This window comes from Labrus mixtus, chromosome 2 (genome assembly GCF_963584025.1).
Source record: "Labrus mixtus chromosome 2, fLabMix1.1, whole genome shotgun sequence".
Classification (NCBI taxonomy): domain Eukaryota; kingdom Metazoa; phylum Chordata; class Actinopteri; order Labriformes; family Labridae; genus Labrus; species Labrus mixtus.
In genome coordinates, this window is record NC_083613.1 from 3,570,965 (window position 1) to 3,586,036 (window position 15,072).

The window sequence follows — 15,072 nt, forward strand, 5'->3', positions numbered from 1 at the left end:
ACAACAACAGATATACATTAAAATATAGGCAACAAACAGAACACAACAACAACAATCACTGTAAGTTCATTAAAAAAAAAACAAGGTCAAAATTGGAGTCAAGATAAAAAAAATATTATCAGTTTTTATTTGTATAGAACCAATTCATAACAAATGTTTTTGTAAGACACTTTACAAGAGGGCACGTAAAATCCCGTACTCTTTGTTATATTATACAAATAGCAGGTAAAGTCAATTTTTTCTACCTCTCCCACAACTGTAGACGAGTAGGGATGATTCTGAACTGGTCAAATGTGACCACCTTGGCAGACTCGGTAGTAAAGTCCCTGGAGTTTAACTTTCTACCACTTAATTAAAGGAAGGAGTGCAGGGCCTACTGCTCCAGATGCAGGTCGGTTCATCAAACGTTGAAGGTGGTTCAACAAAAATCTTCACTTAAGTTGTCTTATTAACTCAAAAGTCAAGGAATTTGTCTTCTTTATGTCTGCCTTTCATTCCTTTGCCATATGGTAGGCTATATTGAATAAATTGGAACGCGATGTTGTTGCATATGTGGCACCCTGGGTATTTTAGTAGCTAAGACTATGCCTGTGATTATTGGTTATCAGTTATATTATTACATTTGTGCCCCCGCCCACACACACACACACACACACACACACACACACACTATTATTGTTCTGGTTTAATGTCATTTAGATGATTTGTGTGATTTAAAATAGGAGGAATTCACCTGCTTAGGCTGTAAGTACCTGCAGGGCAATATTCATTGTGGCCAGTAGGTGTCAGTAGCAGCATTGATATGTCAACAACTGGGCCTGTTCCCTGTGTATTGCAGGAAGTAAGCACAGTTGTATTGCATCAGACAGTCTGCAAAGCAGCACTATATGCCGATTATCATATAAGACTGTCTTTCTGTTGTGTTTGCAGTTACGAATGCTGTAAATAAAAACACCTTTCTTATGGAACCCACATTGTCATAATTCAGTGTGCGTAACACAAGTCACATTTCTTCACCACTATTAATAATGGTCTGCAGTGATAATTATGATGATAGATACAGAACATTTCCCCAAAAGTGTAGCCATATAGAAGAAAGAATTATATTAGAAGAATGTACCTGCTGTCGCCAGATTAGAGCCAAAGTGGATTGCCTTGAAGATCCCTTGCAGAGAAAGTTCTCCTGAGAGACAACACTGCAACAAGTCGGCCTCAAACATGCAATGCTGCTGTGGTCAGAGTTCAAGTAGAATAATGCTTTAAACTCTCACAAACTCTTAATTTGTAGGGCTTCGACTAACATCATTTGGTTAGCATCAACCAAAAATCCCTTTCTTCATCTCTGTAACCCAGGTTTGTCCTTCATTCATTTCATATCTGTATTTGTGCCTATTCACTCCCTCATTTACTCATTAGTTTAAAAAATGTAAATAAGAAATGAAAAGGCATTATTTATCGGCAAAGTCATTGTATATTTTATTTTTTAGAGCAGAAAGTGCCGGTCAATGTACTGGACAACTTACAACCAAGAAAATCAGATTGAGTATCAATGTTCATTTGTTTAATTTCCCCCTCAAAGGAGGTTGTGCCCCTTAATGATGCACATTATGAAACGTTGATTTTCATGAACAACCTTTTTAAACAACACCTAAGTTTGAGTAGGATATGTTCCGCTTGAATAGATGACTGGACTAATGTACAGCAATGCATTGTGCTGCGACATTGTAGCTTAGAATTGATCTTATTCATTGTTGTTGTCGTTGCTCTGTTTGCCCCGTAAAGGTTCACATATAAAACATGTCCGCATCTGAGATACAATGGAAGCAAAAAGGCAGACACATCAACATTTTATGTTCATCTCAGTCAGAATCTGACCTCCTACCTGTAGTCTCATTATGTTCACAACATAGATTTACACTGGCTCACAAAAAAACTACAACTGTGACTTCAGACTGTTGTTTTCAAAACCCTCTACATGTGTTTAAATCCACACTGTGATACTGCAGCTAAAGTTCATTATAGGGTTCAGTTGCTGTTTATGTGTGGTTTTTCAGAATGCTGTGAGTTGGCCCACTGTCGTAGGCCTCACTGAGCTGGTGGAGGTCCTTCATCAGGCCTGCAAACTGTTCCTCCTGTAAGCACATAGAAAACAGACATGTTTATATCATCACTCCACCATTACTTTTGTTATTTAACAGATGCAGAGGCAACTGCTTGGGTCCCCAGGACAGTAGGGGGCACCCGAGGGCTGATAAACTTTAAACCACAGCAGTGGCTCAAAATGTGCAAAGTTTGCAATGAGAGTTGGAAACCTCCCTAAGGGGGCTCCATCTCACAGCACCCAGTCTTGTTGCGCTGCTGAGCAATGAAAGGGAGCTGGCATTTCCATTGTCATGGAAAGTTTTTCAAGATATTTATATCTACAGTACAAATAATAATAATGTGAATTGTGGAAATCTTGTGTTGGTGTGACATCATGCTGATAAAAGCTGGATGGAGGGTCCCTCCTGTGAATTTGTTCTCAGGGCCCACACAGACTCTAGAATCGCCACTGAACAGCTGAATACCCTCAATGAAAGGGTTACCGCAAATATACCTCCATAGCAGTTTTATTATTAGGGAAAATATGCATGAAATCTGCCGAGGACAACATACACTCACTGTAATCCAAATATAAAATGAACTCATGTTAGTGAAGTTAGTGTTTGAAGATCAATTATTTCCAACATGAAACTGCAAAAATATTGAAGTGTTGAATTAAACCACAAGCTCTGAAAAAAAAAATACCAATGAATGTTGTTTGTTTCATGACCTCTTTTGGTGTAAGACTGCCACAATGCCACCATTTTCTCCCATGTTTGACAATGAATGAAAACAAGTGGGTTTGTTCAACAGGTGACGTCATACAAAACCTCTTCTCTGAATCATTAGTTAGGTGTACTAGATGCCAGCACTACATTGATTTGGCACAACAAATAAACATCGGCTCCTGACATTAGTTCATGCCACATTATTTGCTGATGTTTGCATTCCTTGTTGACATATTGACTGTGAACACCTTTCAGTAGGTAACTCTGTTTTTATCATTTGTTAACCATTTCCATCTATTCCTTTATTATAGCGTGATGTGTTACTTACCAGTACGTTCATTCGCTCAGAAGCTGCAACTGCAACCCCCAGCTTCCTCTCATCTTCCTCCCTCTCCTCCTCAATCACACCCAGCCTATGACACACACAAATAAATGTGATGCTCATACTGTATATAATAACATAATACTTCAGCATTCAATTATTTACTGATAAGAAGAAATGTCATTTTAAACATAACTAGTTAGTATATAAGTAATACAGTATCTTACCTGAAGGTGGCACTGGCAAGCTGCTCTTCTCGTACAGCCAGCATGCTACGGAGCTCGTTCACCTCTGCCTGCAGCATTGCATTCTGGTCCTGGCTTTGGATTATGAAGTCCTCCAAGCGCTTTGCCATGTCCAGCTCACGCTCTGTAACTTGCTCGATCCCCAGACGTAGCTCTGACAGCTCTTGAGCATGCTGGTGTTTGGATTAAAATGTGACATTTCATGAAATGTAACAATGATATCAAACACTATGCAGGTATTGATTTTGTCATTTCAGTGGGAAGGAGTTTAAATGTACCCTATCCAGTAAGTTGAAATGCTCGCTCTCAGGCTTCATCTCACTTGACTCCCTGTTATTGTCTTTGATCCAGGGAACTGGTGCATGTGGACGTTTGATACTGGCATTCTGAAACAGCATGACATATTTCAAAGAATTCAAAGTTATTGATTCAGAAATTCAATATTTCACGGTATCCTCCCCAAAATGGTTACATATTTATTGCAGTGGCAAGATGTCACAGACTAAGAGACAAACTAGGCTCACAGTTCCTCTTTTGACTTACAGTATTTGGTTTGGAAATGCGTGGCTGGTTGGTCTCCATCTCTGGCTCATTGTCAGATGTTGGCAAATTTTCAGAACTTGTCTGCCTCTTTAAGGCTCTCTTGTGAGCGGGTCTGTGTGGAGCACTCTGGGTTCTCTTTACTGGCGTTCTCACACTCTTCTGAGGCCTGGCATCTCTGCTGAATTAATGTATTAATTATGTCAGTGACATGCATCAAAAAGTGGCATATAAAAAGTCTTTAAAAAATAATAAACCATACTATGTCTTTATTGTACACTCTGTGGATATGAGTATATCCTGATTTGAGTTAAAGATGCAACACACTGATTTCTACTAGTATGATCAATCACTTTGTAAAATAACTTTTGCATGAAAACATAATGGAATTGTCTTTTTGATGCATAGGATAGTCTAAATGTTTTAAAATTGTTCAGGAAAGTCCCTGACAACATGTATACAACTTATAAAAAGCCCAGTTATAGACACACAACTGTCATACCTGTCTTGGCCTTTGGAGTCTGCAGGAAGCTGCTGAAAGGATGATTTGTGTGGGCTGTACTTGTCCAAGTATTTAGGAGGGATGTACTCTGGCTTGCTGCAAGAAAGTGTCTGCTTAAATAACATGAACACCATGATGTACAAGTTCATATGTGATGTGGACGTTAAACATACCTGCTAACTGTAATCCTCTGTGCTTCAGGACCTAATGACTCTGATATCTGGTTCAGAATTGAAGGCAGAGGATGCAGCTTGTCAATTGTGTCCTGGGGAAGAAAATTATATTCATGTTAGGTCCGATCCAGCATTGTCTTTGACCATGAGCTCAGAGTCTTGATACCTTTTTGCTATAAATTGCCTTCCAGGAGAGATTGTCCCAAACCACCTCACAAATCAAGTATTAAGGGATAAAGGTCACACAAAAATACTCTTTAACGTGTTTTTCTAACACTAATATGTGTCCCTAGCCTGTCTACAAATGCCCCACTTATGAGAAAAGTCCATCCTCTCTGTCTTTTCCCTGCTTTACTTTTCAGAAAATGTGTGCTCAAACAGGCCATTTAGAGTTTGTCCCATCATGACATCACAAAGGGCAGTAACCCCTCCCCCAGGTGGGTGACACTCCCACAGCTAGGTGTTTGTTCTGCCCTCTGAGTCTGCCTTCTCACTGTAAACAACAGGGCATGGAACGAGAAACCCTAGCCACCCAAGCCCTTCCAGAGAGGGGGCGTGGTCAGACACAGCTCATTTGCATATTTAAAGCTACAGAAACAGTCTGTTCTGAGCAGGGCTGAAATAGAGTATATAGAACTTTTTAAATATAGTGGATTTAACAAGAAACTTCACATACTTGTTTTGGGGACCTCTGAGACTTATGTTCAAAAGGAGTATAATATGTGTCCTTTAATGGGAATCTGCCAGTACACTTTGTAGAAACAGTTACAAACAGTAAAAAGTTGGAGTTGGAGTATATTTATCACGTGAATATCCTGATAGACTCATGAACATGGAAACACTGTATAGTATGCTCAACAGTTCAATTCTCTAAAAAAGGAACAGATTATACTCATTGGTATTCTGTCCTACCTGGTCCTTCTGATAGATGATGTCCACCAGCAGGCCGTGCAGCACAGCCAAGCGCAGAGGCAGGTCCACATACCCATCAAAGGAAGTCATTGGGATTTCAGGGTCTGAACTTGAAACAGTTTGAAGAAAGCCCCTCATTCCATCCCAGTGCTGCTGCAAGAATTCATTCATAAACAGCATGTATTCCTCCTTCTCTCCAAACCTGAATCAGAACAAAATTATGGATTAGGTGAAACAGTTAAGGATAACAGTAAACATATTAGACCTGTTTTTCAGAATGTCAAAAGATGTTTTGCACAGGTATAAATGCACACAAGGATCTTTTTTTTGTCGCAAACAGGCTACTCACAGGGTGAAGTTAGCCAAATTCTGGATGACTTTGGCAGTTAAGGTGAGTGTCCGCAGGGTGTTTGTCTCTGGATAAGGCTGTATAAGCCCAAAAAGAGATGGACTGAGGATAGCCGAGCATAAGAAGCGAAGAAAGAGGGAAGCGGAGATGAGCCGCTGACCAATTTCTGGTCGGCCCTGGTCTTCACACAGCTCCACCCAGCTGGAGAAGATCTTGTTTAGCTCTTCAGGAAAGGGTCTGAGGGCAAAAAATACATATGGAAATCATAAGCGTTTGCAAATTTGGCTCTTTCATCAGCTCAAAACAACTGGCCTAACATTCTCACTTCTCTCACCCGTGGATCTCAACAATCTTTTGCACCACCTCCTCACAGGTATCCATCAAATGCTTCTGATTGTTCGCCAGTTCCAAAGCAGGACATTTACGAGGGTCAACTTCACACTTGTCCCCTGAGGCGTAAAGACGGTTGACAAAGTCCCCTGCAATGAAAAAAAAGATCACCGAGAGATTAAAACACCAGCCAATATTGATCTCAGAAAACCACCATAACAAAAGAACCACCCTACCTAGTGTATCAATAAGGTACTTCTGGCCCACCAGCTTCATATAATCATCAATAGCTTTAGTAGCCAGTGTGTTCTCTCTGAAGATCAGTGCCTCCTTCTCTCCAAGACGTTCCACCTCGTCACTTCCCAAATCAACAAGGAACTCCTGAAACAAAGACGTTCAACTTTGAAGTAATATATTTAATAGCTGTTGTTGTATAGTCCGATTATGTTTGAGTTTAAGTTTTAAATTGATGGGATTAAAATAAATGTTGACAAAGGACTAATCTTCTACCTTTGCTTTGCCAATACTCTGCAGTACATGGACCAGAGCTCCTGCCAACTCTTCCTTCTGCTTCACATTGAGAAGTGGCTCCAGGTTTCTGCACATTTCCACATAATCCACTGTAACATACTCAGCAAACTCTTTATATCTCTCCATGGGCAGCACTTGCAAATTCTGGAAACGGGCCTTGATGCGGAGTGAAGCCTGTTGCCCCAGCTGTTCTTTGCCTCCTGCTGCACCTGAGGGTTTGTATGGAGTGATGGGATACCACTTCTCCTGGTAGGTCCTCCCGCGGATCTCGGATAAAGGTATGGCCACGCTGCCCAGTGGATGGAGGCTGGACTCATCTCGAGAGTGACGCTTCTTCTTAGGGTCTTCTTCGCGGAAGAGGTGCAGGGTGATTTGGGAGACACAGGGTAGATTGTCCAGCTCAAAGAACTCACCCCAGAATAGCTGACACCCTCCAGCCACACCTCCACTGGCACCAAGGGCTCCTGAAGATCCGGTAGAGCTGTCTCCGGCAAGGTTTGAGCGGTTACTTGGCTTACCCACAGCTTGAGTGCTGGTCCGGGCAAACAGGGTCCCATCCAAATGTACCTCACAGTAATAACTCCTTTTGGGTGGCAAATCCTTTACTTCATTTACCCACAGACTAAGGGAGTTCTCTGTGCGTTCAATGTTATCCTGTGAGCAATGACACATTTAGCTTTTTTAAACATTTTTTTAATTACCAATACATGTGGAATTAATGGCTAATGGCTAATGGCTTACCTTGTTTGGCTGGGCAGCTCGTCTCAGGTCTTCAATCCAACGGTCACGCTCAGCAGCTGATGTGCATCCAAAGCAGTGGGTGTTCTCAGAGTTTATCACCTGTAAGGTTCATTGAAACCAAAAGGAATGTGTGAGCCACTGATCTAGGGAATTTTATTTACATATAAATGATATATTTAATTGAGGGGACTGTATGCTGCCCTGTGAGGACCCTAAAGGAGCATCATTTACAGACTGCAGCTCACCTCAAAGCAATACTTCTCCCCCAGAATGGAGCTGTGAACCGGCCTTATGACAGTGCTGGTGTCAGAACTCAGGTCCAGACTCCCCACTGCACTGACAGGAATTGAAACTGATTCCCGAGAACCATAGAGCCTTGAAAAAAGAGAGAGTAAGAAACTTTCAAAAATGAAAACGATTAATGTTACTTGTCGTTTGCCAATGTGTTTTTTTTTTTAAAGGTTATAACGTTTATTTTAGCTTTTCAACTACTAATTGCAACAGCCATCTGAAACCAGCATAATGTTGAATTTTCACAGATGGCTGGTACAAAAGTTGGCATAACTAGACATCTAAGCATCAGTAGTATATATGTGTAAGTAGATTTATTTTGACAGATTGGTCAGATCTTTCTCACCAAAAAGGAAACCATGTGATCACAGTACCGATTGTCATGAAATTCTAAACAGCCCTTAAGGTCTTAAGGTTGTAGCCTGTTGACTTTTGTAAGTTTTGTTGGGGCACCAACATGAAGTTAGTATTTTTCTCTGACGTCTTAATAACTATTGATTGACTCAAAATGTTGCGAAGGTAACAAGGTTGCTATGAGGATGAAGACTATGGAGTTTTCTCTACCAACAGGGTCCAGTGAAGTATCTCAATATCCACTAACAACATCCATCCAACAAATTTGGGATGGATCCCATGATTTTTGGTACAGGTCTATGCACAACCTGTTAGCATGAAATGTTATTATGTTGGTAAGCTCTAAAGCTCTAATGTCCAAGTACTGTGTTTACAGAACCAAAGACCACCTGAACACCCTCTGCTGCTTTCTGAGCAATCACCATTTTATCATTGTCACTGGGCATTATAGCATGCTGTCTTCAGCCTTTAGCTCAGCCTCACAGAGATGCTACGGTGGCTATGGATAGAGTAGTATAACAAAAAAGAGGTAAGCCTTCCTTCCTTTTTAACCTGATAATGACATTAAAAAAAACTTTTTTCATTGAATTAAACTCGCGGCATGAACTTTAACTCAGTATTAAAAAATGTATTTCAAATTTGCTGAAGTGGAGAACAAAACTACAGAAGGACACAGAATGTTCACATGTCTTAGTGGATCATGGATTGCACTGTTTTTGGCCTTTTCCAAACATTACAGTAATTTGTACCTGCTGTCTTTGTTTAGGACAGATTGGTTCAGTGGGCCGTTGTTATTCCTCTTGGCCCTGTTCTCAAGGCGGCGCTTGATCAGTGCCTAAGGGTAAAAAAAAGGAAGCATGTGTATATGCCTTCCATCAACAGGAAATGCACGGGTAGCAGAAAGATGATCATCTCTGTTGTGTAAAATACTCACCCTCACGCCACCGTCTTGGTTCTTTGGTCGAGGGCCGCCCGGAAGGCCCACATGGGGGTCAGGGCTACATTCTGAGTGTAAGAAGGGATCATTTCACTGCAGGAAACTACACCATAACTATACCATTTTTATGTCAAGCTTTTTCAGTATTCTATCACACATGGAATTGTTTGACAAAAACTTGAAGTCAAATTAAAGGACAGTGTTTTCACTTTAACTCATTTCTACATTTTTCTCCACCTACTATTCTGGTAAAAAAAAAAAAATTGTCAGATCAGACCATAGAGGAAGTGGTTTTGATCTGGAACTGCAGACATCTATATAAAGTTGACTAATTGAGTGTACGTCTTTGACACACAATCTTAATATTGTAACCCAAAGTTGGAAATTAAAAAATTACATCCTGTCATGATTGCTTCTGTAGTATCACTAAAGTAAAGACATTAAAGACAGAGGCGCTTTTCATTTGGAAAAGTTTCATTTCTTTTGCTTACCCAAAGCCCCTCCACAAACCATCCAGCGTCTAAATCCCATCATTTAGTCTCTCTCTTCATAAACATGTGATGACGATGACACCAAAGCAAATCCAGCCAAATTCAATGTCCGATTAATAATAATGTCCACAGAGCTTCATCTGAGCCAAACTCGAGAGTTGAATGGAAACAGATACTAAGACCTCTCCCTCCTGCTCCAAATGTTCACTCTACTGCTAGATCAACAAAGCTTGATGTTATCTTCCCCAAAATACGTCGCGGAAGCAATTTGATAGTGACTCTAATGCAAAAAAAAAACATTCAGCAATTTCCTCTCTGACTGGCAGCAGAGTCATACTTAGTGAGTGTTGCTGTGATGTCGATATCTGTTATTCTGGTGAAGCTTGTTTTCGCTCAGTTCCACAGCATTTTATCATGAATTAGTTGTAGGCCTACTCTCTCTCTGTGTGTGTGTGTATGTGTGTGTGTGTGTGTATTCACCTGTGTCGATATCTACAAGGTTTTGCATGCTGAGGTTAGACAGGCAGCTGCTGACACGGTTACGTGTCCACATCGTTGGCTGAGAATCAAACACAAAACACAGGTTTTTTTAGTTTTTTTTTTTTTTTTACAATCAGAGTGTATAGAAATAAGTCTGTGATGTTTCCAATGTATCTGCAGTTGTAACTAGACTATTAGTCCACCATGTGAGTATAGGTGACTGATTGGGTTTGTGCATGTTTACCTCTTCCTCGGGGGAAATGATAATTTGTCCATCTTCCAGCATACAGTTGGTAATGTCCCATAAGGGAACTTCCTGCGGGGGGACCCATGGTAGTTTTTGGAGACTACAGCCAGTGGGTACTGATTCACCCCCATCTGCAAAACAACCATATAAACACATACACACACACACACAAACACAAATACAGTGAAATGAGTTTGTTCAGTACAGTAACATAAAATAATCAGTCAATCAATCAAACTTTATTTGTATAGCACTTTTCATACAACAAACAAACAACAAAGTTTTTTTACATCAACATGAATAACACACCAACAACATGACTCCCTCCCCCACCCCTATCCCACAATCCAACTACTACTACTACTAACTAGATAAGAACAGGTACTGAGGAAACGCTATCATTCATTCTAAATGAGGAAACACAGGAGGTTCAAAATGTAAGACAATCATCAAAACCAATCGTGTATAATTTGCCTTACTCTGAAAGGCATTAGTCTATAAAAATATAAATATTGCATAAGCATAATTGCAAGAACATGCCAGCCTTTGTTTTTTTTTGTTATTGTTGTTTTAGGGGGTCATTATGGCATAATTATCTCCCCCTGCATTTGGCCCCTCCCCTCAATCAAGTCACCGGCGCTCCTGATGTTATCGCTCTCTTTTCATGACACACCAGCATGAGCTGTACACATCCTGTGGTTCAGCATATTCTACACATCTTTAAGCATGTAGGCCAATTGTACCTATACTGTGTCTTCTTTTGAATTTGATTTAAACAACAAACTGGATGTAACAATAAAAATAGAGGTGTTAATAGTGTAAGGGTAGGGGTCTCGTAAACACTTAATGAGATTAAGAATAATACTATAATACTTTACTATAACAATACAACATGTTTGTCTCAAAATGATGATAAAGACAACTGTCAAAAAGTACAGTTTTTGTGTCCATTAGATTTTCTCCTTCATACCTTTGGATGTAATTATGTGTGTAATGTTATTTTGTAATTCATACTTAAAAGATAACCCTTGATGTTTTCTTTATTTTAAACTAACACTCTTGACTTTTGAGTGTTTTTTTGGTGTGCCATTTTTGGCATGAGCAGCAACACACCTAAATGCCATACAGTCCAACTTTTTTCAAATTTGATCATCTATGTCCTTCCCACAGTCTCATAAGTAAACCCATATCATTTAAGGTTGAAATTGTTTTCTCAGCAGAGAAGCTAAGGGGGATAACCTGGTTTCCAATAGATTTCCAAGAAAGCTTGTAAAAAATGCATATCTCTAAATTGACACATCACCTTATTCCCCTAATGAAATAAATATCTAAGTAGCTAGATTTAATTTGTTTTCAAAACATTATGACTTAATTTTTAAATGATTGTCCCATTTATAGTGAAATAAAAGATAAAGCTGGGAATGTTTTAGGTGTTGCTACCTCATGATGTACAAATTGACACCATAGCATTAATTGTGTTTTTCAGGGTTTTCTGGGTTGATTTATTTTCAGTAGGCCTTTAAATAATAACCCACTGAGTCTCAATTAAAAACCATGTGACTGTGAGTTATGGAGGCATGTTGCTAGCCAAGCTAACGCTAACTTTAGATGATATCCAAGCTATGAAAAGCCTTTTACAGCTCCATCGTCTTTAACTAAAAAATGCATGCATTGTTAAGGTCAAAATGCTCCACTTAGGGCTAGAGCCAGTCAACAACCAACAGGTGATGTAAGAGTGGCTGTGTGCACTTCAGCTGTACAAGTTGGAGAATTAAAAAAAATCCCTAAAACACTCTAAAAGATTATGTAATAGCCTACTTGTAAACACAACACTGTCAAAGTGTTTGGAAAAAAAAAGTATAAATGAAGTCAAGAAATCTGGATTGAGAAACCTTCCTGACACTCCTCGAAGTTACCACGGTAACAAATTCTGCGGTGTCAGGCTCAGATTTGTTGACGGTTGTGATCACACCTTCACGTAAAATACACACATGATAATCAATTCAGCATTTTTCCACTCATTGCACTATTTGAATTTGAATTTACACTACTGTATAAATAATTTACTGACAACATTGAAATTGCAACCTTTTGTTTTACATAAATATTAATTTTTTCCTCCTTGTAATTTAATTTAAGTTTGTTTGACTTTCTTTGGCTCTTTAATTATGTGTCATAGTGAAGAAAGCCACACAAACTCCAGCTACTGAATGTTAGTTACTGAATGATCTGCTACACACAATAAATCCTACTTGAACTTATGTGGTAACCATTTACATGAAAACCACTTGTGAGTGTTTTTACGAGGATTCACATTTGATCTTAATGTGATTTGTTTGAAATGTTAAGTTTTATCATTTTAACTTTTGGGCCCATCTCAGACACTAAGATGGCATTAAGAGAAAAAAAGTTCTCCTTACCTGTCAGTAAGTTGGATGTGCTGCTCCGACTCTGCAGCTTGGGCCTTTTGAGCTTCTGGGACACCGTCCTTAGGTACTTTTTAAAGAGTGCCCCTCCGCCGCCCTTCTGTGTAGGGTCTGTGGAGGAGACCCCTGAGCTCTCTGCAGCAGCTGAAGCTGCATGAGCTGAGCCAGCAGAGCTGGAGGACGGGGAAAGGGCTGCAAACAGTGACCCTGGAGGCTCGGACAGAGCTCTCCTGAACGGGTTCTTTCTGGTTCCTCCCCCGCCTTTCTCTGGCTTGGCTCCCTCTCCACTTTTTCCACTCGATGCATTTTTGTCTCCACAGTCCTCGCTCAGGGCCTTACGCCAGTTTTGCACCTTGCTCCATTTGTTGGCTGAGGCCTTCTGAATCTTATCGAGCGTGGACGTGGAAGAAGCTGCTGCTCCTTCAGCTTCTTCTCTCACCTCGTTGAGTGTTCCTTTGGATCCTGTGTGCCACTTGTACGTGTTGAGGGTGTCTGTGGAGTCAGATGTTTGGACTTCAGGAGGATCCACAGGAGATTCCATTTCGTTCTCTGTTGATTTCTCCTCCTTCAGTGGCTGTTGAGCTGCAAGATCTAAATCGTTCCCCTCAGTGCCCATTTTCAGGTTTTAAGGTTGTGTTGCTATAGAGATTTGTCTTTCCCCTCAAAAATGCATCAGACTAAATTCAAAACCCTCATTAGACACCGTATTGCTCTCTGGGAGACGGTTTTGGGTGCAACGGATGACAGAGTAGTCTGTTCCCTCCTCTAGTTCTATCTCACTGCTTTTCTTGTTTCCTGCTTGCAAAACGTAATCTGGCAACAACGAGCCACCAACTTCTCTGACTGTGGTTGCTTTTGCTGCAGCTCTCGTCTTCCCTCATGGGTGGCTTTCTTCCTCATTAAATAGCACAGAGAAGTTCTCCTATTTGCAGAAAACTTTTTTCTGTTCTATATTTTCATTGAACTCTCCCCTTCTTCCTCACTTACTGGTTCAGGTTCTCCTCTTAAAATTAACCCTTTCTTAAGAATACTCGCATTGTCTTTTAAATTACAGCCTTCTCCAGATATTTATCAGCCCCACCTTTAACCCAAATGAAACCTGCTCGTCTGTAAGATATTGAATCACAGGCACAGTATGAGTGTGAGAAATGTGTTTTTTCATTCTGAGATAATTAAACTGTTTGAGTGTGAAGACAAGGGAGCAGCTACAGTTCTTACCCTTGTTTACCCCACTGTCTTCTATTAATAATTAAAATTGCATGGAGATGCTAAATTATTAAATGCAATACAGTATCCACCCTCATCAGCTACCTGTGGGTGTACAGACTGTTGACTGTTAAGATCAGCTTCCTGTCAAAGCGAGGCTTCACTTCCTGCTGAGATCCGTTTGTCAGACTGAGAAAACCACTTCCTGTGTTCATGCGTCTATCTGCTTGTACACACCTGCAGGATATATCTGTGTTTCACTGGGGCAAGATGGCACCATTAATGTCAGCTGTTGGCTGATTGTAAATTACACATAGCAAGCTACTGAGTCCTTATAAACATGGTTTATGTTATGTGGACATTCAAATGGGACGGTCAACCTTTTCTTTAAGAAAAGTTTGTCCCCTGTCCCTTCAAATGTTTTTGTAACCTCAGAGTTAATCTCTATTGACAGACAGCCGATTAATAAATCATCAGAGAAAAAAATGATGTGTACAATTAGTTGACAGCTATGATGGATTTTTGTCTCTTTTTTACCTGGGCCCTCTGGTGGCTGCCTGTTGGTATTGATAAAGGCACAGAAATGTTACTAACAATTTGCATTAGCTGCAGGGAGAAGTATGGTGGCTGGGAAGTGCAAAGCAAAATCACAGTGTGAAACATTTTTACATTTTGGAAAACCATATCACAAAAGCAAATACTAAAATATTATCACCTAAGTCCATATAAATGAGAGACTTGGCCAACATGATGTCATCCATTGTTTGGTCGACTGCCTTTTTGAAGCCTCCACTTTGACATTTGGGCCACTGTCAATGTATGAAATACACTTAAAGAGCTTAAAAGATATAGGTACATTTAGGGCAGACATCAATACCTGCAAATTACTATAATCAATTATATTAATGTAGAAACCGCTCGCACCTGTCACTCAAATAGGCCATGACCCTTATGCCCTGTGACCACCTAGTATTTTTTTTTTAGAAGAAAAGCGCTGCACGTCCGTCCTGTCTCTATTACAACAGTCGCTGTATGACCGACACTGGTCTGCTAATTTTTACAGCATTTTTTTTTTGTTGTTTTTTATTATGCTCTACTTTAGGCCTTTGTAAAATTTCAGTGGATGAGTTGTGAGACAAAACTGTATTTTAAACCAGGTTTCATGCTAGTTTAAAGATGAGTGTT

General features: G+C 40.1%; 1 protein-coding gene across 3 annotated transcripts; it reads right to left on the bottom strand.

Annotated features, from left to right (window-relative positions):
• Positions 1-1,467: 1,467 nt before the first annotated feature.
• Positions 1,468-13,525, bottom strand: rasal3 (RAS protein activator like 3). 3 transcript variants are annotated; one of them, XM_061047444.1, is made up of 19 exons: positions 12,676-13,525; positions 10,253-10,386; positions 10,009-10,087; positions 9,035-9,105; positions 8,850-8,935; positions 7,701-7,830; positions 7,456-7,554; positions 6,694-7,368; positions 6,420-6,564; positions 6,188-6,332; positions 5,854-6,090; positions 5,505-5,706; positions 4,593-4,684; positions 4,420-4,515; positions 3,921-4,095; positions 3,656-3,763; positions 3,360-3,550; positions 3,139-3,223; positions 1,468-2,132 (listed from the first exon to the last, which is right to left on the bottom strand). In XM_061047444.1, exons 1-19 carry the CDS (start codon positions 13,295-13,297, stop codon positions 2,037-2,039), a joined length of 3,468 nt encoding a protein of 1,155 aa, XP_060903427.1. In that variant the 5' UTR covers positions 13,298-13,525; the 3' UTR covers positions 1,468-2,036. The 3 variants fall into 3 exon arrangements, with proteins under 3 accessions (XP_060903427.1, XP_060903426.1, XP_060903428.1); XM_061047443.1 differs by having other exon boundaries at positions 3,921-4,098; positions 12,676-13,524; XM_061047445.1 differs by lacking the exons at positions 10,009-10,087; positions 10,253-10,386; positions 12,676-13,525 and adding an exon at positions 9,529-9,729 and having other exon boundaries at positions 3,921-4,098.
• Positions 13,526-15,072: the final 1,547 nt, after the last annotated feature.